This window comes from Henckelia pumila, chromosome 2 (genome assembly GCF_033568475.1).
Source record: "Henckelia pumila isolate YLH828 chromosome 2, ASM3356847v2, whole genome shotgun sequence".
Lineage (NCBI taxonomy): Eukaryota > Viridiplantae > Streptophyta > Magnoliopsida > Lamiales > Gesneriaceae > Henckelia > Henckelia pumila.
Window position 1 is genome coordinate 8689260 of NC_133121.1, and position 26392 is coordinate 8715651.

General features: G+C 31.6%; 3 protein-coding genes across 4 annotated transcripts; 1 reads left to right on the top strand and 2 right to left on the bottom strand.

Moving 5' to 3' along the window:
• Positions 1–4830: 4830 nt before the first annotated feature.
• LOC140884607 (pumilio homolog 12-like) lies at positions 4831–7222 on the top strand. Of its 2 annotated transcripts, XM_073291407.1 has the most exons (6): positions 4831–5227; positions 5301–5463; positions 5562–5731; positions 5805–6063; positions 6168–6205; positions 6845–7222. In XM_073291407.1, the coding sequence occupies exons 1-6, from the start codon at positions 4890–4892 to the stop codon at positions 6852–6854; spliced, it is 978 nt and encodes a 325-aa protein (XP_073147508.1). In that variant the 5' UTR covers positions 4831–4889; the 3' UTR covers positions 6855–7222. The 2 variants fall into 2 exon arrangements, with proteins under 2 accessions (XP_073147508.1, XP_073147507.1); XM_073291406.1 differs by lacking the exon at positions 6845–7222 and having other exon boundaries at positions 6168–6353.
• A 7374-nt stretch (positions 7223–14596) lies between these two features.
• LOC140884377 (uncharacterized) lies at positions 14597–16166 on the bottom strand. Its single transcript, XM_073291118.1, has 4 exons — positions 16043–16166; positions 15856–15935; positions 15041–15344; positions 14597–14950 (listed from the first exon to the last, which is right to left on the bottom strand). The coding sequence occupies exons 3-4, from the start codon at positions 15339–15341 to the stop codon at positions 14709–14711; spliced, it is 543 nt and encodes a 180-aa protein (XP_073147219.1). The 5' UTR covers positions 15342–15344; positions 15856–15935; positions 16043–16166; the 3' UTR covers positions 14597–14708.
• A 5669-nt stretch (positions 16167–21835) lies between these two features.
• LOC140882949 (pumilio homolog 12-like) lies at positions 21836–26392 on the bottom strand. Its single transcript, XM_073289213.1, has 7 exons — positions 25856–26392; positions 25613–25775; positions 25376–25542; positions 25022–25280; positions 24818–24921; positions 23730–23783; positions 21836–22326 (listed from the first exon to the last, which is right to left on the bottom strand). The coding sequence occupies exons 1-5, from the start codon at positions 26212–26214 to the stop codon at positions 24820–24822; spliced, it is 1050 nt and encodes a 349-aa protein (XP_073145314.1). The 5' UTR covers positions 26215–26392; the 3' UTR covers positions 21836–22326; positions 23730–23783; positions 24818–24819.

Here is a 26392-nt window from a genome sequence, read left to right on the forward strand (position 1 = left end):
GAATCAATACTTGCACCTAAACAATTCATATCAGTGTGGTAATCATATCACACTCTTATATGTCATGAAAAACTGCTCGTAGACGAATTGTATTCTCCATGAATCGGAAAATAAATCAAATTATATTAGTCATTGTGATATATTCTTCTCTGTGGATCACTGAGAAATGGATCCATTATTGTTAAAGCTTTTAGAAACTGGAGTTTGCCAGAATCTTCACACGTGCATGATGCGTCTGATGGAATTTGCATGAATTTTTCATTCAATTTGATAGAGGATGTTTGTCAGTGAACTTCCGTATTCTAATTGAGAATTGGATGCAATTGGAACCCATGAGCAACTTTATAAAAGTTTAGTTTGAATTTACGAGTATTTGCAATCTCCATTTTAACTGGACAATATAACATTTACATTTCCTACAAGTTCATAACCTTAAAAAATGATACTTGATACCATCCTATCTTATATTGGAGTTTAGTACGTTTTCAGTTTCCACCACTGCATCTTAGCCCGAACTCGAAAGCCTGCAAGGAAGAACAGAGCTCCGGTGAGGATATTGAAATAGATTCGCATTGACATGGCTGTGGATGATGTTTCTATCCCGGGTTCCCCATTAAGTAGTAGATACATATGAACCAAGAAAGGGGCATAATTCTAAGTGATAAAAATAAGATAAAATGGCAATGCCACAAAAGGTTTCGAATATCTAGAAGTATTTTTCCATTTCGAAGCAGAATCATTGATGAAAATTTGCTTTTAGATGTATATGTAATATGATACATGCGAGGTTCCAGGTTATCACCGGTCGAGCTCTGAACCTTACTGGTACTTCTCAAACATTCAAAAATATTTTTTGGCTCTTAGAAACTGAAATTTACCAGACATGTCTGAATTCTGATGGTCTCACCATTCAAATATCACCAAACAATTCGTTCATTTCATCAGTCTTAACACTCTACTCCGCTCACCCCTTAGCCAAAAGTTACATTTCACCTCAAACATGTATAAATTTTCCAAGAAAAACTAAAAAAAAAAAAACCCCCGCATCTACAGTAGTCCAAGGAAAACTTAAATATATCATAAATATCACCTCAAACAGACAATAACCGGTCTCTCTCGGCATCCCCTGAACCCAACAGGAACTACAAGTAATGTGGAAGATTAAACTTTACATTCATCTGTTCTCCACTAACTAAACCATATAATCAATTATGCACTGAAAAGGAAGATAGAAACATTCACTAATATTAGAAAGAGGATTTTAGTCATCAATATTAGTGAATCTAATTAATTAGGTGCAAACAATAGAAGATCTAATCAATATGAAGGAAATAGAAGATGTAAATAAAAGAGAGGAAATCTATCTTGATACAGGTTTGAACTTTAAAGACAAAGTCGAGCATAAGTACTGATGAAGTCATTCATTCAATGTTCACCCTAAAGCACAAACATACCAGTATCAAAAAGCAGGACACACAAAAACAACAATAATGTTTGAACTTTAAAGACAAAATAAATGAAATAATCAAGAGACGAAATCTATCTTGCCATGGTTTGAACTTTAAAGACAAAAGACAAACATAAGTACTCATAAAGTTATTCAATCTTCACCCTAAAGCACAAAAATACCAGTATAAAAAATCAGGACACACAAAAACAAACAATAAGGTCATATGCATAGCGGGGTGACAGGGTTTCATATTGCAAAGGAGGCCATATTTCTCAATAATCACACCTCTATATTTTCCATATAGGCAGAATGTTCTTTCCATGGCAATGGCTATGCACTTGATCAGCGATCGGGCATCAAAATACATATATGGTCTTTCAGCTCCGAAAAAATCATCTGCGTGGCTTCCGGTTTCCTTCTTTCAAGAACTAGATGCAAGAACTGTGAACAGTTTGTATCCATTGCTCCCCAAAACACATTCCCTTTCAATTCTTCCAAGAAATAAGCATGCGGCTCCGGATGGGTTCTCCTGTATCCGGCGGGAACAGGCGGCGCGTCGAACATTGGAAATATACGGAGGGAAATTCTGAGGATTTTTACGAGAGATTCGACAGTTTGAGTTTTCGTTTTTTCTTATCAATCACGCTTGTGCAATATTGAAAAGAGTTGGTCTATTCGTTGAGATCACACCATTCATATGTACGATAAATAAATAGTTATATTTTTTACCTAAAAAAATAATGTATTATCGTATGCGATCTATTTTAGAAGATTAGTCTCACAAATTTTATCCATCACATCGTCTCACAAAATTTTTTGTATAACTAAAATAGGATGTCAATTCGAATGGGTCGGGTCGACGAAAATATTTTTAAAAATTTTCTCAATCTGACTCGAACCGAATCCAATAATGGTCAACCCGAACCCAACTAATCCGACTAACCAATTAATCCGAACCAACCCTATTTTATTCTTTTAAAAAAATAATTAAATAAAAATTAAAAGCACACAATAATGAGAGTAATATTGAATTTACAAAATTTAAACTTATGTATAATTTAAATTTGAAAGTCTAATCATATAAAATTTAAAATATACTAACTACAAAAAATAAAAAAATTATTTTTAAAATCAAAATTGTACAAAAAAAGTATTACATGATAAAAATATGTTATATCAATTATACAATAAATTTTTTCAAACATTTAACATATATAAAAATTTAACAAATATTTCTTAATTTTATATTAAATAATTATAATAACGAGTTTCGGGTTATCTCGGGTCAATCTGGGTTGAACCGAGCGCAAACCCGATTAATTTTTTCGAATTAGTTCCGATTCAACTCTAACCCAAAAACTTCAAATCTTCATCCGATATTTTTCGGATCGACTCGTGTCGAGTTGACAATTAGATTCACTTTTGACAACCCTTAATGAAAATATGTGCTTCTCTCATCCACTCTTAACATTTTATAAAAATTTTATAACTTATTCTTCTAATTGTGACGGGTGGACACGTGTGTTTCCTGCACTTGGGTATGCATTTTCTTGACAATATAAACCATGTGATACAAAAGAGCCTCTATATTATTACAATAATTTTTAGATTTGTAAAAATATAACATTAACACCTATATCATAATACAACCATTTTCCTTTACCCAAAAAAAAAAATCCAATAATAAAACATTTATTAAACATTTTTCACTTTATTTTATAATTTATATTTTGTATATTATTAAATTTTTTATTTTCCATATTATTTTCCTTAATTAATTTGTGATTGCAAATAATATTATTAATTTTTTATATAATTTTTTATTTCAAAAAAATAAAAAATATCTAAAATGAATTAGTTATCAAGTGGATGAAGTGACTGTTGCGAATAAATATCTAAAAAAAGATTAATTATCAAGTCAATGGAAAATTGGAAATCCATCCGTTCTACATTTTTATGACACTTTGATTTATTTTTTTTAAAAAAATAATCTTACATAAAATTCAATATTAAATTTAGGAAAAAAAATCATCATAATGATATTATTTACCATTATTTTTAATCTAAACAAATGCATCATTATTAATTTTTTTATGGTTGAAATCTAAACAACGTTAATTTAGTAAAATGACAAATTAATTTAACCATCGTTTGTTTTTGGACAAGTGTGCAAATAATATAATAAGTTAAGGGTGTGTATGCATATCAATTTTTCACAAGAACTACTTTTGCAGGTTTGTATGACCTTCATTATATTGCAATGTTTCACATTAAATTGCAGTATGGTCATTCGTCAATTTTGATAATTATGAAAATACATTTTTTTCAGGGTAATAAGGAGTAGAATGCTATGGTGCTGAAGTAACCCATGTCATACTCTCAGAAAAAGCTCAAACAACTTTTAAACAAAAGGGTACCTATACCCAAAACCGACATAGATGGATAGGTAGAGAATACCTTGGGTAAACTGCTTTGATGTCATTGACGGGGAATTCTTAGCCGGCAGATGGGCAGTGCCCAATCTGCCGGATCCAATGGCCCCGGGCCATTTTGCACATCACATCATAATGATGTGTCAAGGCCCGGGGCCATTGGATTGCCCTCTGGGCACTACCCCGGAGGGCAGCATAGACATTCCCGTCATTGACATAGGATGAGTTTGGTAAATTGATTGACATTGTAGCAATTGACCACCAATGATGTTAAATTGAACGTCAACTTAAATATTTTTTTTTTTTTATATTCTTGTGTGTCTATATTATTCGACCAACTTAGATAAGAGTGGAATGTGGTCGACTAACAAATTGAATTTATTCAAGATGACTCGAATGGTTGTGTGTGCAGAAATTAATCAACAAGATAATTTGTTTCTGGATGTTCGGAGATTTCAAAACTCTTGCGTCATCCCTTCTTTTTCCTCGGAAATATTCAATCTAGAAGATTTTGACTATTACAACACTTTGAAATAGTTCACTACAAAATTAGGACTTGCACATGATGGATGCCGACCGCCGATTGGGATCAAATGAAACAAGAGAAAAGATAGGATTCTCAGACGTGTATGAAGATAAAAAACAACAATTTCAAACAAATAACATCAAATTCGTTCGAACTTATCTAACCCGCCCTTTTTAATTTAAAAACACCAAAAAATATCTTACACTTATTTTTCAAAAAGCGTAATTGAAAAATACTTTTTAAAAAAACTTTTCAAAGAAAATTTATAAAAATTCCGAAAACATATTTTAAGTTTTTTTTTTTCTTCCCCCGCTAAATAGTGCCCTATTTAACAGTTCCAAGCCCATGTTTTGATCATAATACTTTTATGGATTCCTCGCCTTCTCCCGCAAATCAACCGACGTTGATAGAAGATCTTACGAATTTCTCGTCTGAAACCATCCCTCTCGATCTCTCCTATCCCGGTGTTCACAGATTCCCCATGGATGTCGATAACCCTTCGCCGCCTGTTGCCGCCGGAGATGGGCCAACCAATTCTTCTTTAGAAAATCTGAGGGGCAAGGTGTTTTCGGAAGCAGCAATGGATGAATGTAGTTGTGAGTTCTTGCATCAGAAGCTCCAAGAAAAGAAACCGGAAGACATCCAAATGATCCTTTCAGAGGTGAAAGATTGCATATGCGATTTGATGATCCATCGGTGGGGTAGCTATGTGATTCAAAAGCTTTTCCATGTATGCGACGAGGAACAGATGAACCAATTGGTTTCTTTGATTACTGCTAATGTCAGTTTACTCATGTCAGTCTGTCTCCACCCTCAAGGGTATGTAAATGGATGTTCGTGTTTCGCTGTGACCTCCGTGAATGCGATAACTCGATTTCGTGTTTCTTTGCAGTTCTGAGTCCATGAAGAAATTTCTCGAGTGTCTCATCACACAGAAGCAAATATCTTATATGATAGCGGTCTTCAGTTATTTCACGGTTCCCCTCGTAGAAAACCAGTTTGGTTCTGTTGTTGTTGGTCATTTCTTCCGTATCTTCCCTGCAGAAGACACTGAAGTATTTGATATTTATAATTGAGTTTCATGTTCCTTCTTTTTTTCTTTTTTTTTTTTGTGTATTTACCATATCTATAACAGTACTTGTGTATTTCACAGCCAATACTCAAGGTGATAGCTGATGATTGTTCGGAAATCATTGTGGAAGACAGTGGATCCCGCCTTCTGCAAGACATCATGACAAAAGACTGCTCTTCACGAGGGAGTGTGAAGCATATTATTACAGTAATGTTCCTAAATATATTTGATCTGTCTCTAGAACAATTTGGGTACGTTTCCTTTTCATATCCCAAGTTACAAATTTGCTTTATTATCCAAAACCAAACATTTTTCCGGTTTCAGAAATCGTCTAGTACAACATGTAATAGGATTTGAGATGCCACATCTGACAGAACGTATAGTATCTAAACTGACCGGGGTTTTTGATATCCTGTCGAGGGACCTATATGGAAGCGAGGTAGTAAAGAAATTGATGGAGGCATCCGATAACAAATATGCCCCTCAAATCATCGATGAGCTACTCAGTAGTGATGAGTTACCAGGTCTAGTAGTTGATCCTTGTGGCAACTCTGTTCTCCAAACTGCGAAGAAATACTCTAAGGTGCCAATAAAAATGCTCGGCTTTATTTCTTTATTTACAGTCTAGCTAGCTCGGAAAACAGAAAACAAAGCTTTAGGTTAATACAAGGTTATCTGATCTTGCAGGGAACTGTTTGCAAGACTTTGAATGATCTGATTGGCCGGTACTCTCAACTGATGAACCCGCCCCTGCAGTGCATATGACTTTGTTTGCATGTTTTTGTTCGTTCTCTGATATTCGATACTTAATATTTTTGTGTTTAGGGTGTTGTTTTAAAGATTGAATGAATATTAGTACTTATGTTTGTGTTCTGGCTTTGTTCCATCCCATCTCAAGATAGATTGTCTCTACCAATTATTTGCTCCAGGATTCTGGAAATCAGCTTTTCTCCATTTCTGAAGAGAGTGTGTTGATTGAGTTGAGTATTTGAGTTGGCTATAGCCTATAGGCTGCTTGCTAAATGGTGTGTAAAAATCATGATGTAGTGTACAGTTGATTAGCAGAAGTTTTCTCAGTCTAATACTCAGTGCGATATTCTCAATTATATGTAGTCTGTTGGTGTGAATTGCGTTTTGGTGGATTTCAAATTGGTTTTTTGTAGTTACGTCAGGCATCATATGTAGACACTAGACAATTAGTTGATTCTTGTTTCATGATTATAGAAGTGTATTGTTGATAAAATCTTCTGCTTTATTGATTTTTTGATCTGCGATTATTTCAAGTATGTGTTTGACGGTTAATGAGATCCTAGCATAGGTTGAACTAAACCGCGTTTGACACCTCTCAATTCTATCTCATGTAGGTCTATGTAGTGTTGCTGAATATTTAAAGTCTCGCGGCTTAAAAAATTACCAGGAAATAGAAAGGAAAAAAACTGTTTTAGTTATACACCATGTTTGTAGCTGCTGTCGCCTGTCAACATGACAAAACAAGTTGAAGTACATCCCATCCCAAGTTTAACTTGACCACCATCTGTAACTTACGATCATTGTGGTTGAGTCTTGATGTGGAAAATGGCGCACGAATGGACAGTAACTTTCTGGTTGTGTTGCCTAGGACTATAATGGAGCAGTGTCACTGGAGATATAATCTCTTTTCTTCATTAGGTGCATAGTCGAGGCAAAATTCCACTTCTAGAGATTCACAAGAAAATAAGGAACTTAATGAGTGGAGGAGGGTCATTATGTTCCGACTGTTTTGTGCCATTCTATCCATTCAAAAACTTCTGTTTGTTCACTTCTGAGCCCCATTCTGCTTCATGACCTTACAGAAAGAGGTGTAACTGCGACGTTGAAGTACACTTTTTCGTTTTGCCATTTCACGGTTTGCCAACTTTGATTGTTCTACACTTAGCTGATACTTGCACTCAAAAAATTTTCAAAAGCTAAGAATGGAGTCGTTTTGCTGTATTTAATTCTTCACAAAATCTGTTAACCGTTGGGTTTCTCTCGTAGCATCTACAAAAATATAGCCTATCACCTTAACTTGAATTTGGACCAAGGTATGCAACTAAACAGTTCATATATGTTAGTCTTTTAGTTTTTTGGTTTAGTTGTCATGACACTGCTCGTAGATGAGAAGAAAGGAAAAGGAGTCAGGTGGGTGTGGGTGTGGGTATTGGCGTCTTGCCATTGGAACTTCATATGTTTCTTAATTCTTATTCATACATAACACAATAAAGTAAATATATTGGATCTCTAGTGAGATTTCGGGTCGTAGCTTTTAGTTTGAGTGTTATAATTTTTTATTGATATTGGTGTAATCCTCCTTGTTTTACTGATTTGCGTAATTACTATTACTATTACCATCAAAAATATCGAATGAAATATGATATCTTGTGTTTATACATAAAGCAATCTAATCTATCCACATACCACATTTATTGTCGATGAAAAATTTGAGGGAAGCCATCAAATGGTTTGATTAATAATGAAATATTATTTTCGCATTTGAGGGTGCATTAGTAAGATAGAGGTTAGATTGATATCTATTTATACGCCAATTTATAATATTTCTATCACCAAATAGCATGATTTGTCCAAATGACGATCACTAGCTTAATTATCATTGTCATCACATGATGTGTGATGATGTTAGTGTTAGACAGTGTTTTGGAGAGATTCAGCTTGTCCTTCATAACAATTTGAAATTTGTGAAAAGAAAAGCTGAAAATGAAAAAATTGCACCATTTGTCTTTTGGATCTTGTGATGCATAATGTAGCTCATGTGTTTTCTGTTTTTTTTTTTTTTTTTTCCAAATTCCAAGCTATTAATTAATATCATTTTCTCGTTTAAGTGTCGAAGTTATGAGTCTCTATCTTACCATTGTTTGACCCAATTCCTTGGTGTAGAACATATATTATTTGAAATTTTATAATAACTAGAAGGGGTGCACGTGAGAACATATGAATTATTAACATGTTTATAAAATTACCATCATTTGGAAGTGAAATTAATCATCTAATTAAAGATGCATAGAGTCTATCTTTTTAGACTAATTAAATCTTCTTATTTTCTTGATTAAATATTTTTTTTCAAAGAAAAAAATATTAGGAAACACAACGACAATTAATTTTATTTCATAGATTTCGGAAAAAACTTAATTATTTCAACTAATTATAACGAATGAATCTAATAAGTAGCCTAAAAAAATATTCTACACCTATTTTTCTAGTATTTTCATAGCAAAACAAAATAAATGTACCAAAATCAAACGACTACTTTATCTGTGTAAGAGTTTCATAATTTAAAATTTTAATTTTATTAATCAATAGGCTTTTTGTTAAAAAGAAAAAAACAAAACAAAACAAACAAAAACGAAGAAGAAGAAGCAATGCATAAGAAATACAAGCCAAAAAAAAGGTAAAAAATACACCAATGCAGTAATACTAATGCTAATGAAGGATAGATTTCAACCTAGCATATAGGTAATACCCCAATGATAGAGCTAATGTCTCATAATTTGTCACGTCAACAATATATAATTAATTACGCCTATGTGTAAAAATACGAACTGTTGGATGCATGGTTTGGGTATTACTCATATGCTAAGATTTCATCTACCCTAATGAACGAAATTCCTGACAAAACTCCCCCAAATAAACAGTAGAAACAATGAAAAGAAAATAGTAATTTGTTTGCATATTAGACATAAATTAATTTTGTTTTTCACCACAAAAAAATTCTAGAATGACAATTACCATAATAAAACGAATACACTTTCATCAATTAGTTACCAATATTTTCCGCTATTATATATATTTTTTGAAATTAATTGGTCAATCACTTTGCATATAAATTGATAATCGTATGAGTGGTTTGAACTTGTTTGGACAGTACAATATGCAAATATCAATTTGTACCAAAAGTTCTACGAAAACCCTTCCACCATTGTTGATCCGACTACGTACAGTCAAACATATTATCAATTTCTCACCTCTGTCTGTTAATAGTACTTACTCATCAATCACTTCGACGTCCCGCTCAATTGTTACATGTTAAAACTTGTAAACTCTCATTCCCACTATCGGGTTGATTCAAACTCTCAAGCTTGTTTTATAATATCTTCGTTCTCTCATATTAGATTTTTATTAGATCAATTTTATATATATATATATATATACAAACAATTAATATATTCAACATCAATAAATGAGTTGTATCGTACGTTCACATATTTGCAGATTGAACTACTTTGTGACGTCATTTGATAACAAAAGTTTATTAATGGATTGGATTGAATTTATAGATCAAATCTATTTTTCAAATTCTGCTGAAATTTTTCTTCAGCGGTATAGTATAAATATGAATATTAGTAATTCAATGACATACAACCAAAAATGTTATTATAATGAAAAATGTTAGAGATACAATAAATATCGTGTACAACGATATTTACAACAATAATATCGTGATATTTTTCTATTTTATCACGAGATTTTATATTTAATTTATCGTGAGATTTTGATAATTAAATTCTTGTACTGAATTTTTATGTTGTAAAATTTGTTGTACAAATTTCGTTGTATATGTAGCATTACTCAATATATAATAACTTTCAAATCATAGTAATTTAATGTTATTAATTGTTTCATTGTTTACTATAAAAAATTAATTTAATTGTTATATTTCAGTGTTAAATGAATCGTATATCAATTAATAAATAATTATAAGAATATTATATACGTCATTAAAGATTTTGAAAATTTCTAATACAAAATAAAAAATAAATATGATTCAAACGACGTCGGTGGTTTTGAAACCAATTTTTTTTTCATTTTATCATGAATATTCATTTCATTTATTATTATATTTAAATATTATAAATTTTTACTATATTATAATAGAAGAGAGTATCATAAAAATTACTTTTGGTATTTTTAAGTGAACATCCTAAAATGCCCCTAATTTTACTAATTGAAATTTAAAAAATCAATAAAAAATAATAATAAAGTAATATTTCATTCTTACTATCCCACTTTTCTTAACCTCTCTCTCTCACGATTTATTCACTATTGTATAATATTTGGTTGTGCTCCTCGCCCAAAAACAATTTATTTATGTGATAAAAAAACATAAAATATCTCATGTTTTTTTTATCTTTTTTTCACTCAAATTTTTCTTTCAATTATTGTATTTATGTAGTTTTCACACATGTCGTGTATTTTTTTTTCTAGTAAAAATTATACCTGAACTATTTTGCACTCTTGATATTGAGTTGTTGATCTAAAGTAATTCGTTATTTATACCTCTTCATACTTCCATCTATGTACCACTAGGCACCCAACTACTCAAAATGTTCAATTCTTTCATCTAGACTATTACCCCTATAAATATAGGGGTTTCATTTGTTATTTTTTCTAATTAACATTTTTCTCATTATTAATTATCTATTAATTGATACCATCATTAATTACTCTTCTTTGATTGTTTCTTTCACTGCAATTTCTTTGACTACGTTTTTTGTTTCTAGACGTTTCTTCTATATATTACCCCTTGCTGTGACTTCATCGTTTCTTGTTTTTTTTTCTTTCTACAAATAATGGCCCGTGCCAGGAAGCCCACTCAAGGTCTGCTTACTCACTACGTACCACACTCTTCTCTTCTTTATATCTAAGATGCTCTTTATTTTCATTTTCCCAATTCTCATTTTCTCACTTCTCCTCACATGAATCTTTCTGCCGAGGTGCGTGTCGATTGTTCTCCACTCCTTCCCCTTGATGGTTGGTATAACTTGAATCTCGGGCTTCTTTTAATTTGCTTATGGTTGTTGATGTTTGTATCGTTTTTTTTTAATTTCTTCACAACTTGCAGGCCCTGTGAATGGCTGTTCGCTTCGTTAATATTTGAGCAGCATAGACAATTGTGAGTTGCATTTAGCTTTCATTTCTCCCCCATGCATATTTTTTGTCTCTTAATTTCGGTGTCCCACTTGGTGTCTTGGGGGCTTCATTTACGTTAGTGTTACAAAACTTGGTACTCTTCTTGCATTATATATGTCTCTCAACTTAATTCTTCTTTGAATTTCTCTTTCTCTTCTTTGCTAGCTCATTATTATTTTTGGTGTTCTAAAGATTTTGCCCTAAGCCTGTACACAGCAATTATATATGTTGCAATATCAAGAGGAGTTTTTATGAATACTACTAAAATTTTGATCAAACCAGATGTTAATCAAACAGATGATTCACAAACAAAAAATGTACAAACAAGTGCTAGAACCTAGCTAGAAGTATTCGTTTGGCTGCGTAACTGAAATATTTCCTTAGAATTAGAAAATGTTGTGCGGATGGTTTTTGTTTTTAATTTATTTTCCTCCCGTGTGTGAATGATATAGATTTATGTTTCATTTAAAGTTATTACTTCAATTATAGTTCTGAAATATAAATGCGTGTATTACAAGTATACTTACATGCTAAGTCATAAGTTTCATTGTCCAGAAAACATGAACAAATTTTAAATAACCTCGCTCATCTCAATTCATATCTTATATCAGTTTAAAACATTACAAAATAGGATTTCCATATAAATTATGTGCCAATAATGTTGTCATCATTTATTGTTTTTCAAGATGGGTTTGTATCCGCTACCAAATGCTCAAACTAATCATAATATCCTTTCTCTTCATCACAGCATTGGAAGAGAGATTCAAAGTGACGAAATTTTACGAAGGAGCTTACCAAACAAATATAACCACTTATTCCTTTGAGTGAATGGAGCCAAATATATTATTTATGAATGTGATATGAAATATGAACAGATTAATTACATTTACATCGATCATTTTTTGGCATAAATAATTTCTATAATTAATCATCATTTTAAGAAAATTCACCCAAAAATAAATGACTCCTTGCAATAAATTCAAAACTGATTTCATTACTATTGAAATTTTTATCTTAAAATTATTATTAGGTAATTAGATGAAATAATAATAAAAAATAAACGGATAAGTACATCAAATTAAAAATCTGAACAATCATCTCATATTTATGGAGATCCATTGTTTAGTATACATTATTTACATTAGTATATTAAGAGACTTCATGAGTGGAAAAGTGTTTTGTTCCACTGAATTTACAATAAATTATATCATATTTAATAGCCCTGGAAGTGGATTAATCTGAAAAATTTTTAACCTATAAAAATGACTTCTTTTAAGTTTAGCCGGCCATATCAATTTTTTTTTCCAAAAGCATTGTGGTTGTGAACCGCGATGCTATATGCGTACATTTCAAATTTTCCGTGAAATGTACCTTTCTAGTATATTAATATATTTAAATTTTTTGTATATTGTTTTAGTATTGAATTAGATAATGATGTCGATGACTTTTGAAAATTCAGGCTATGTTTAGCATATATTGAACACATGTTGCTATTTTAAAGCAGTTGCATGCAAAATACAAAAAACTGCAAAATACAAGTGTTCGTTTGAAGTTGGATATAAGATAAATAATATAGAAATAAGTAATATATTGTAATAAAAAATAGTAGTTAATATAAAATTTGATTTGATCGATAAATTATAATTTTTTTGAAATCATTGAGGCCACGTTTGGTACGTGGGATTAGGATGGGATAAGGACAATAGTCCTTTGTTTGACTCGTTTTTAGCGCAAAATCTGCCATCTCCCGGCCCGTGATTAACTACTGTGGATGCCCGGAAAATGAAGGTTAATAAGCCTCCCTTTCACCTTGGTATTAGCAATCCCTATATCTACAGTGGAAAGAGAAGGAACTCTGTTTTCCCTTTTACCCTTCGCCCTACTTCACCACCCATATCTTATCTCCCATATCAAGCTAGGCGCCGTGCTCCACAGCTGGACAAAATATGAGGTTGCAAATTTGTTCACAATTTGAAGATGGTAATGATTTTTTTTATTGTTTTTACAACAAACTTCAGAACAATTATCGACTAATCAAGCCACCTCCTGCACAATTTCTCATTACCAATATCAGTAGCATTACTTAAGGAGAACCACATGAAGAGATCGACGTGAATCATAGAAGAAATGGACAGATTTGAACGCAAAAAAATTGAAATGTCGAATTGTTGGTCTCCCACTTTGAGGCGATGCAGCAGCTAATGTGTGTGTGGGTGGAGAAAAAGGAGAAAAACTGAAGATGTCAAAAGAGATTAGATCATTCTCATTTTTCATAGGCTTATACAGAGATCGGGGGCAATTTTGGAAAAAAAAACTCGATTGTCCAACTTTTAATCTTACACACACAAAATCAAACAAACAAATTAAAATTTTATAAATATATTCATAATTATATTCAAAAAATATAATTATCTCTACATTAATAATCCCATCACACATACCAAATGATTTGATTGATGTAAGATAAATAATTTATGATTTGATTTATGTGAGATAAATAATTGAAAGATGTATAAATAATATCACAAAAAAACGTAAATAGATAAGATAATTTATAGGTAGATTAATTATCTATAACTTCAAACACACCCTAATTATTTAAGGTCAGACAACGAAATAGTATATTTAACATATTCATGCAAATAATAAAAAAGTTCATTGATGAATAACAAAACATAGGCGTCGAGATGGAAGTTATAAATGGTGAAAAGACAGTTCGTTTTTCAACAAGAAAAGGAGAAGAACTAATATAAAAGAGGGGAAGATAAAAAAATAGAAGAAAAAAATTGAAGTGTAGATGATATATTTTGTAAAGTTGTTGAAATGAGAATGATTAATATGGAAAACCAAATTAACTTTTCTATTATAAAAATATATGAGAGAGACTAGTTATTTGAAAGTATTTATAATGTTTAGCACTGAAAGTATTTAATTTGTAACTTCTATTAGTGTTCAATTTCCATAAACGAAGATTGAATAGCATTTGTGTAATGAAAATAAAGTTAGAGGTTGAATAAATTATTTAACTAGTATATACCATTTTTAGGTCACTCATGAGAAGAATGTTAGATGCTAATGTCAAAAAAATTCGAATAATAAACAACAAATTTTTTTTTAAAACCAATAATAAACAACAATTAAAAACATATGTATGTTAATAGTTTCACCAAATGTAATGGTAAAATAGAACATAAAATATAGAAATAAAAGTTCAAAATATTCACTTTACACTCAATCTTGGCGCCCTAAACACGAGAACATAAAACATAAAAGTAAAAGTTCACATCAGCCTGTCAACCTAGGCGTCCCTCCACGCAATAGGCTACCCCAATCCCACACGACAGCGGTCAAAGCACCAGTGTCGTATGAAAATTTTTTCCCTGCTAACATTATATTGCAGCCGTGGCCCTTCAGTTTGCTGAGGGCATACTTAAAATCTACATCTCCCGATATCAAAAGATAACTTGCCCCGGGGTTTTTGTACGCCCAAAAAAACATGTCGGTTGTAATTTTCTTGTCCGCAGCATCTTTTCTTTCATTAAAAAAAATGAGACGAAAAGAAATGAGACAGAAACAATACATTAAGTAATAAACACTGATTCAAAAAATATACACACCAGAAAGGATGTGGATAAACCGCACCCCGGTGGATTGCAGGACATTTTGCACTTCCTCGGAGAAAATAGTTGTATTTCCATACCCATGTATGGAAATTTTTCCCCGGAATCCCAAACCCCTAATTGCTTGGATAATGTTGCAAGTTACCCTCGGCAGAATGTCTTTGCAGTCTTTGGGAACAGGGCAGTTCTCAAGGTCCCACCAAACCGATACATTCCCATGCTGCAGCTGCGATTGTGTGGCGTCCTCCACACTACCAGCTCCCTTTGTGCTACAGCTAGAACCCTCAACGAACGACATACTCTTCACACACACACATTCAAGCATTCAAGTGAGTATAAAAACTGGAAAAAAAATTAAAATGGAATACCTAAAAAGGAAAATTAAATCAAAAATTATTCTAAATATAACTAAATTCAGAATATTTGTAGACAACACATTGATATAACATCACCACATTTGTCTAAATATAACTACATTCAGAATATTCGAAAACCACACATTGATATAACATCACCACATTTATGATTTATAAATATCGCTATGCCAAAAGAATTCCATCACCAATATAAATCAATACCCACACTATCAAAAACTTAATGAAGATATTTTTTGTTTGTATCATTAGTTTCTAAAAATTTATAAATATCAAAATGCCAAAAGAATTCCATTAACCATATAAACCAATAACCACACCATCAAAAGCTTAGAAAAAAGATATTTTCTGTTTGTTCATCAGTTTCTAAAAATTTGGGAGTCAAAAGAAGCAATCAAATATAAACATTAGTTTATCCAAAAGAGGTCTTATACTTACACTTGAAGAAAATCTGAAAACAGTCCACAGAGGCGGTCGCACGGCGCACTCCAGCTTACGTAGAACAAGACCCTTAGCTTCTGAAAAAAAAATGCTTAGATTTAGCTAAAAACATTATACAAGCTCAAATACGCCATCTCTAACAATAACCCCGCGGAAAAATCAATAAACAAACACCAATCACTACCTAGGGTTCTTGGAGAAACTCGAATACGAAGATTGCCCCTTGTAAAAGTTGTCAAATTGAAGCTTATATCAAGGGCTTCAAAAGGCCAATACAAATTCTTAGATTTGGTGACTGAAAACAGCCGCATTCTTTAATAATTTTTTTGGAATATTGCATATATCACCCTTGTGAAATCCCGTGCTGGCTAATAACCCATGTGAAAATTTTTTAAGCTAATAACCCCCTGTGATTCTAGATTTGTAGCATACACACCCCTTCTGGCTAAAAAATGACGAAAATACCCTCGACTTTTATGAACTATTTAATTTATTCATTTTCGTCATTTTTTAGCCGAAAAGGGTGTGTATGCTACAAATCTAGAATCACAGGGGGTTATTAGCTTAAAAAATTTTCACATGGGTTATTAGCCCGCACGGAATTTCACAAGGGTGATATATGCAATTTCCCAAAAAAATTATTAAAAGCCACGTGTCAATCATTAGATCGTATAATAATTCGTTTCCTCGCCTTCATTATTTTCTTATTCATTCCACTTATCAAATACTCCCTCCGTTCAAATACATAGTCCTACTTTTTTTTTCACACAGATTAAGAAAAGATTATTGGAAAATTAAATTTTATACAAAGTTATTATTTTATCCCTATTTAATGTATTAAAAAATGATTGCACAATTTTCAATGTGTAGTTAATAGGGGTATATTGGTAAAGGAGTGTAAAAAAAATATTACTAAATATGGTATATGACTATGTATTTGGGACAAACAAAAAAGAAAACGTAGACTATATAATTGATACGGAGGGAGTAATAAATATCTTGTTAAACAAGAGTGAAATCATAATGTTAAGTTTTCATCAATGATAAGCTTACTTTTATAACTCTAGACTCTTGAAATTAAATTTTTATTCTAAGAATCCTCTTAATGGCGTTTAATTGTTTTAACTAATTTTTCTTGATATACCAATGCTAATATGCATTATAAAAGTTATATCATACGCTCTAAGTCTCAGTTATGTAGACCTATTTTTTTCTTCTCACACAGTTTCAGAAAAATTTTTAGAAAACAAATTACTTTATTTTCTTAAATTTAATGTATTCGAAAAAATTGTCACGTAATTTTCAAGACTTAATAGAGGTATTAGAGTTAAAAAAAAAATTACTGAATATTATATTCAGGATAATAAAATAGAAAACATAGTTGACGGATGCTATCAGTTAGGAATTCTAGTGGATGCACTATGTTAAATTATAATAAAGTTGGATGAAGTTCAAGTCGTTCTCACTTCTCACATAAACTTTATCTAATTTTTAGAATATAAATTATTTAATTTAATTTACTTTAAATCAAAAGAATGATGATTGAGATAATTTAAACGAATAAAAAATAATAAAGTATTCTAAACACATCAAACTTAAATAGTTTTTGTAATCTCTAAAAATAAATTATTATGAAGATTTTTTTAACAAATTGTTGCAAACACTACCTTAAAATAACTCAGAAAAACTTCGCCTCCAATGCAGGCACGCTTATATTTTAATATAAAATGTTTGTTTACGATACAATTTTTTTAGAGTTATTTGCACCAACCACCCCTATGAAATATTGAAAATGCACACTTCTCCCATGTGAAATTTTAATAGGCATCTTCAACCCTAACCTTTTAAAAAATTAGCACACTCGCCCTTTCAGATGAGTGATTGTTGCGGACGCGCTCCTCATGCGACTGGGCAAATATTTTGATATTTTTTTGCACCAAATACCCTAGTGAAATATTAAAAATGCATATTTGACCCCTATGAAAATAATTTTTAAATCTATTCAACCCATAATACACAATTTTTAATAAAATCCAAGTATAAATATTTAGAAAACATTTTTTGTTTTATTAAATTTTTATTTTTTTATTTTAAATATATTATCATTAATTAATTATTTTTTAAAAAATATTATTACTTTATCTTGTTATCATTATTTTATTAAATTCACTTCATATTTCCAACTTTTTCATTAAACATGCATTCATAAACAAGTATTTAAATAATTTCAAGTACCAAAATATTGAACTAAACTGATAAGTTCAAACAAATTGTTTTTTTGATTTAGGACTATATATTATTGAACCAAAATTTAAATTTTTCGAGAATATGCATTGAATAATTTTTAATAAATAATAAAAAAAAATACATGCTTATATAATTCTAAATCGAAAAAGTAACATTCATTAACTTATCATTTGGTTCAATATTTTGGTATTTTTAGATATTTAAATCTTTATTTATGAATCATGTGTAATGGATAAGTTGAAAATACGAAGTGATTAGATAAAATAATGATAACGAGATAAAGTAATAATTTTTTTAAAAAATAAATTAATTATAAATTATAAATTAAATTTAAACATAAATAAAATTAAAAATGTTTGGTACTTATCATTAACTTATCATTTTGATTTAATATTTTGGTACTTTTAGGTATTTAAATCTTGTTTATGAATGCATTTTTAATGGAAAAGTTGGAAACAAAAAGAAAGTTTAATAAAATAATGATTAAAAAATAAAATAATAATATTTTTTTAGAAAAAAATAAAAAAAATATTTGTTTAGAAAACAATTATATAATCATAATAAATTTAAAAATAAAAATAAAATTAATAAAACGAAAAATGTTTGTTAAATATTTTGTAATTAGATTTTAATAAAAATTGTGTATTATGGGTTGAATAGATTTAAAAATTATTTTCACAGGGGTCAAATATGCATTTTTAATATTTCACAGGGGTATTTGGTGCAAAAAATATCAAAATCTTTGCCCAGTCGCATGAGGGGCGCGTGCGCAACAATCACTCATATGAAGGGGCGAGTGTGCTAATTTTTTAAAATGTCAGGGTTGAAGATGTCTATTAAAATTTCACAGGGGAGAAGTATGCATTTTTAATATTTCACAGGGATGGTTGGTACAAATAACTCATTTTTTTTATTTGAAACATAACGAGGTTAAAAAAAAACGTAGAAATATGGACCGGATTCCTTTTATCCAATGCTTAGCACTGGGGGAGAAGAAAAACTAATGGTAAAATTTTATTATTAGAAAATCATTTTAATAATTAAGGTAGTATTTACAATCTCTATAATAACTTATTTTTAAAAATTGCAAACACTATTTAAATACATCGAGTTATATAATACCGATTTATTAAAATCTCTTCTTTAAATAACGGTAGAATGTTAGTATTATGTCATTAATTTATCGAATAAAATTGAAGTCTGAGTTTAAAGTAATCATTGTCCATTGAAGTCGTCAATGATTACTTTTTGCATTGCAATCACTCAAGTTTTTATCCAAGGTTTGTAGTTGAAGTTTTTTGCTACTGTAGAAGGGTTTAAGATAAACAAACATTCTTTGTATTTGGTGTTGTGTTACACTATAAGTTTCGATTGGACACAAGATATGTTCTAAATCAAAGTGAATTATTACAAAGTTCGTAAAACAAAGGTATTCTAACGGGCTTCTTTCTTCCGAGTGGAAAAAAAGAAGATGTAAAATGATGGGAAAAATCTCGGTTTAGTCCCAAATCTTTTGGGTCATTCCCGGTTTAATCTCAAATGAATTTAATGGGCCGATTTAGTCCCAAACGTTTAGGTTTTTTTCCCAATTCAGTTTTCCGTCAATTGAAGAGTTAAAATAGACGGGTAAATTTGTACGCATCTTCATATCTATATTTCTCTCCCCAATTTTCAAACTCAGTCCGCCCTAATTTTTTCTCCCCAACTCTTCTTCTTCTTCCCTGCTACCGCCGAGGTCCACCGCCGGACCACCACCTACCGGCCGATCCCCTCCCAAGGTTTCTTCTTTTCTCCTTGCATTATTTTTCCCGTAAATTTCCAGATCCTATGCTAAAATAGCATTCTTCAAATACAGCTAGCGAGAATAGTGTTCTGAGATTATGATAATCAAAATGATGCTAATCAAAATTTTGTTCTGTTCAAAAAAAAAAAATTCTTTAAATTTCCAGATCTTGTGGTAAAATAAGTAGAGACGTGTTGTATTTTTTTTTTACGAAATATGGTAAACAATAGCTTGATACAAAATATGATTAAAAAGGTGTGCTTTTTTAAGCACATAAGATTGAGCGGTAGAATACTCATTTTGAGCTAATTTATTGTGTGGACTTTCCATGTTGAGTATCTTTAATAGTAACTATATATGTATGCCACTCTTTTATAGTTATTTGTTGGTGTTATATTTAGATTTGCGAAATGTACAATGACGATTATTTTCTATATAATTTAAGAAATTTTGGAACGAGGCAGTGAATAGGTATACCAATTTCACCATCGAAGGTTGTTGAAGTGATTTATTCTAAGAAATTAGGAGTGTTGAAAACAAAGAAATTATTGGAGTTCTCATTTCTATCTAGTCCCAAAACGCGTAATGCTAAGAAAATATCTCTTATAGGAAGTGAATATGATGCATTGAATTTTATTTTTGACATTGTAGTGTCTTGTTTTGCTGTGCTTGCAAAGTTGTTGAGGTCGGATAGTAACTTTTTGTGTTTTTTTTAAACTACTTGGACGCATCTATATTCTCTTAAATTGTGAGTTTTTGTTTTGTTTTTTTTGGTGTAAGGTATTGTTTTTATTATTTTTTATATATGAAATAATTAGCATTGCTTGTAATTTTTTATTTAATGTAGGGAAAAACATATGTTGTTTTCATTGGGCGTAAACCTGGTATATATAGATCAACTTGTGAAGAGACACAAGAGCAAGTGAATAATTAGCGGCGCTTCCCACAGGTCATTCTATAGCAGGGACGATGCAAAAAAGGCCTTTGATGCTTATATGAAGAAACAAGTTTCAACTTAAGTTGAAAGATGCGTTATCAAATTTAGCAAACGAGAACGACAAACATGCGGCGAGAGTTGAAGAGATAATGAAAGATATAAAACAACAACTTGCATCTCTAGAAATTAGTGGTTGATGATTAAATATCCTATGACAATATAAGATTGTAGACTTTTGAAGAAGTTAATTTTATTATTGTTAAGGAGATTGAAAGATATTATTGGTCCTATTTTTTTCTGCTATATTATGTGGAATATACTTTGTTAAGCTAGAGCAATATATGAAGAATCTCAAGATACTTTATGTTGCTATATTTTCTGTTTTTATGAATCCCTTTAAAATATGTATGATGATGTTTTTTTTTTCAGAATCTCAAATATGAATGTTGCTGTATTTTCTGTTCCGATTATTTATTTTATTTTTTTAGAATCTCAAATATGTATGTTGTTATATTTTCTGTTTTTTTTTCTTTTAAAAGGAATTTCGATTATGTATTTGGTCATAGAGGGTGTTCTGTTCTTTATTCTTTTGTTAATCCTTCTACCAACCCCTACGTATGTATCATCCATATATGGGTGTGTGAAAAGTTTGTATATTTTATTCTTTGGAAGAGTTTAAATAATTTAGAAAAGTAAATTTTGACAATTTACAGGCCAAAATCCAAAACATGTCAACTTATATAACTAAAATCAGAATTTTTACTCAAAATATACACATGATTCTTGAAGAAGTTAATTGAATTTTGAATTTAAGTACTAAATATAATAAATTTAGAATACATTTTCTATGGTGTTTACTGTTTAACTTACTTTGGTTGAGGGTAATTATGACAGATGCAATAAACTCATTAGGCTCTCCCAAAAAAACTAATCTGAGATTTTCACACATCCGAGACAAATCCTTACCATTCCATGTGGATCTAGGAACCAAAGCAAACTTGTACCAAGTACGCACAAATATAAAAGTGGCTTACGAAGCTCAAATTTCATATAAATCCAACCACTGGAACTACACAAAATTTTAATAGAGACCTCTAACAACTACTCCAAAATCAACAATTCCAACTCATACATCCATCAAGTGCAACCAGCCACCAAAAATTAGATATTGATAGAACTAATATCAGCAGCCACCAAAATAATATATTGATAGAACAAGAATCTCAAAAGAAGATAATTCATCTACCATGCCTAACCAAAAGACGTAAATAGTTATCCTAATCATTTCATTAAAGTTCAGCATCTGATGTTGCATCTCTAGATTCAGTAGCTGATTTTTTTATCCCTCTCAGAATCAATTCTTCATGACAGATCGTTTGGAAGAAGTAGACTGTTGTGAAGCTGATTGTTCATCTCTAGGTTGAACACCCATGGAAGATCTCAGTCGCGATACTGTTGTGAAGTTGACGCCACCTTTCACAAAAGCTGGTTTGGCAGGAACCTATATCAATACATAAAATTTTACAAAATACTTTGTGTTAAATCAATAAATAAGTTTTTCATAGCTTACATTAGTTGTCGATCGTTATGTCTTTATGCCTCTAATAATTATATCATTGGTTTCTTTTTGAAGCAGCCACATGAGACAAACATCGGCATTTAACAAGAGAGGTATTTATAAACATAATTTGTGAGTCTCAATATTTCCATCAAGAATTAATAATTATGGACTTCACTGATACATTAATATGAATTGTGCAAATAAACTTTCTACTCTTAAATTAAATTCTTCACAATTGCTGATGAAATCGAAATACTCGTACAAAAGTTTTATATCATATCAACTCTAATATGCTCTTTCTTAATTATTTGGAAAAAGAAAAAAAAAAACAATTGACTAATCATATATAATCTGAAAGACAAAAATACTCGGTACAACATCTCGATTATATTTAATCCTATTTTGTATCAATCTATTGCTTACCATATTTCGTAAAAAAATACAAAATCTCTAATTATTTTAGCACATGATCTGGAAATGTAAGAAATGTTTTTTTTAACTGAACTAAATTTTACGGGAAAAATAATGCAAGGAGAAAAGAAGAAACCTTGGGAGGAGATAGGCCGGTAGGTGGTGGTCCGGCGGTGGACCTCGGCGGTAGCAGGGAAGAAGAAGAAGAGTTGGGGAGAAAAAAATAGGGTGGACTGAGTTTGAAAATTGGGGAGAGAAATATCGATATGAAGATGCGTACAAATTTACCCGTCTATTTTAACTCTTCAATTGACGGAAAACTGAATTGGGAAAAAAATCTAAACGTTTGGGACTAAATCGGCCCATTAAATTTATTTGGGACTAAACCGGGAATGACCCAAAAGATTTGAGGCTAAACTGGGATTTTTCCCTAAAATGATTTTAACACTTTTAACTTCTACAAAGTATTCTAACAGGCTTCTTTCTTCCGAGTGGAAAAAAAGATGTAAAATGATTTAACACTTTTAACTTCTACAAAGTATTCTAACGGGCTTCTGATTTCCGAGTGGAAAAAAAAAAAAGGAAGACGTAGAAGGATTAACACTTTTAACTTCAACAAACTCTAGTGTCATTTACTCTTTGTATATTTCTTTTCTAACCCAATTTGTTAAATTATAGCATCTATTATTTTTCACTAGATCCAGTTGAACATTTTTGCAGTTTGAAAAATCATTTTCAAATGTAGACCTAGGTTGTCGAGAAAGGGGCTTGCATAGCTAACTCTACAGTCTACCAGTACAGCCAATATAACGGCCATACTCCTGTAGAGAAGCATATTCATATGCCAGTTCCACGGTTTTTTATGATCTAATTTTCTTGCTCATATACTTATTGCTTATTGTATTGTTTATTATCTTTGAGTGAAATCTTATCACGTGACTTTAGTACTCAGTTCCAGCACCACATCCAAGCCTGAACTCGAAAGCCTGCAAGGAAGAACAGAACTCCAGTGAGAATATTGAAGCTATTTTACATATTAAATTTTGTTCCTGAAATGGATGATGTTTCTATCTTGGGTTCCCATTAAGTAGTAGATGAACATATACACCAGGAAAGGAGCATAATTCTGAAGTGATGATAAATACGATAAATGGCAATCCCACAAAAGGTTCAAATATCTAGAATTATTTTTCCATTTCGAACCAAATCATTTATGAAAATTTGCTTTAAGATGGATATAAAACATGCGTGTCATACATGTAAGGTTCCGGGTTATCACCGGTCGAGATCTGCAGCTTTATTGGTAGTTGGTACTTCTCAAGACATTCACAAATAATTTTTGCTTAGAAACTGAAGTTTACCAAACAGGTCTCACCATTCAAATATCACCAAACAATTCGTCCATTTCATCAGTTTTACCACACGACTACACTCACCCCTTGGCCAAAAGTTACATTTCACCTCAACCTTGTATAAATTTTCATAAGAAAAATAAAAAAGAAAACACTTATCATCAGTTGTCTAAAGGAAAACTAAAATTTGACATCACCACCTCAGACAGACAAGAATGGGCCTCTCCCAGCGTCCACTAAACCCCAACTGGAACTACAAGTAATGGGGGAGAGATTGAACTTTACTTTCAACTGTTCTCTACTAATCAAACCTTATAATCAATCATGCACTGAAAAGCAAGATAGAAACATTCACTAATATAAGAAAAAAAAATTTAGCCATCAATATTAATCAATTAGGTGCAAATACTAGAAATCTAATCAATATGAAGGGAATAAAATATCCAAATAAATGAAATGATCAAGAAAGGAAATCTATCTTGATATGGGTTTGAACTTTAAAGAAAAGAAGACAAACATAAGTTCAAATACAGTTATTCCTTCAATTTTCACCCTAAAACACAAAAACATCAGTATCAACTATCAAGGACCAGGACACACAGAAACAAACAAAAAAATTCATATGCATTGCGGGGACAGAAAGGATACCAGATTTCTCATTATCATACCTCTAAATTTTCCATTTTGGCTTAACGTTCTCTCCATGGCAAGGGCTACGCGAGTGATCGGAGTGTAGGGCGATCTGATGATTCAAACTATTGAGAACGGCTCCCTGTGAAATTGCATAAATTTGTATTACCTTAATGTTTGATTCGAGCTATAGCTTGATTGTAAAAAAAGAAACAAAAAAACATGAACATCGTTAATGGTACCGTAGTGTGTTTCTTAGCGTGTTCGATAATATCTTTGCCATAAGGATGAAGTAGGACTCTCGGGAAATCAGAACTGGATATTATCTCATTGATGATTTGAGGCGTGTATTCTTTTTTGTATATCTCCATCAATTCATTTACAATCCAGGTTCCATATTTGTTCACAGACATGCATGCAAAAGCCCCTGTCAGCCGGGCTACTATATCTCTTACCCCTTCCTCCAACCTGACAGTTATTACATGCAGCACCACACGACTCCTGAAACCAGAAAACTGTAGGGTTATGTATTGTAGATGCAAATTTGCAAGACGGCTATAAAAAAGAAAATGATTTGTGTGCCTATGTATAGGTACCCGAATGGCTCAAGATACAAACGATGCACATTTTCTATTATTTCTGAGAGGATATGCTGCCTGATTTCCGGTGGAAAGACTTGTGAGTTGAGGACTTCCCGAAGAAGGAAGGCCCCGCTTTCCGTGGTGGCGATTTCGAAAAGATTATCAGCTATCACATCAAATATCTGCAAAAACACAAGTGATGTTATAGATGTGGTAAATTCGGAAAACTAGGAGACATTCAATGATAAATACCTGAGTTTGTTTTTCAGGGAATATATATAAGCAATGTCGAATTACGCCAACACCAGTCTTGTGGTTTACGAGTGGAACAGTCATGCTTTGGAAGATGGATATCATATGGGATTTCTGCTCTGGTGTCCTGAGACACTCTATAAATTTCTTCATAGACTTTGATCTGCAAGAAAATCCAGAAATCAAATAGTTACAGTACAATACAACACATATTATGGTGTATATGAGCAATTGTTAACATACCCTCGAGAGTTGAGGCAGACAGCCATAAGTACATCGGCATCAGAGGTGACTGAGAAAACCACCTGTTCCATCTGTTCGTTGTCGCAGACTTCGTAAAGCTTTTCGATTACATAGCTACCGTACCAATCGAGCATCAAAATACATATATGATCTTTCACCTCGGAAAAGATCATTTGCAAGCCATCCGGTCTCCTTCTCTCGAGAACGTGACGCAAGAAGTGACAACAATCTGGATCCATTGCTTCCCAAAGCACCTTGCCCTTCAAATCTTCCAAAAAATAAACAGGTGGCTGCGTATGTATACCCTGGGTTGGCCTGTATCCGGCGGGAACAGGCGCCGACCTGTTATTGTCAAACATCGGTAATATATGAAAACCGACCGATTTCCGGCTGGAGATGAATATTTCAGCCGACGGCGGACTTTCTCGCGTGGGGAATTTCCAGAAGAGAGTTCGATTCAACTGTTCAATACGGATTTGATCGATCGAGTTTGTGGAGCCCTCGATCTTGGGTTTCCGTTTGGAAAGGTAGAGGGGT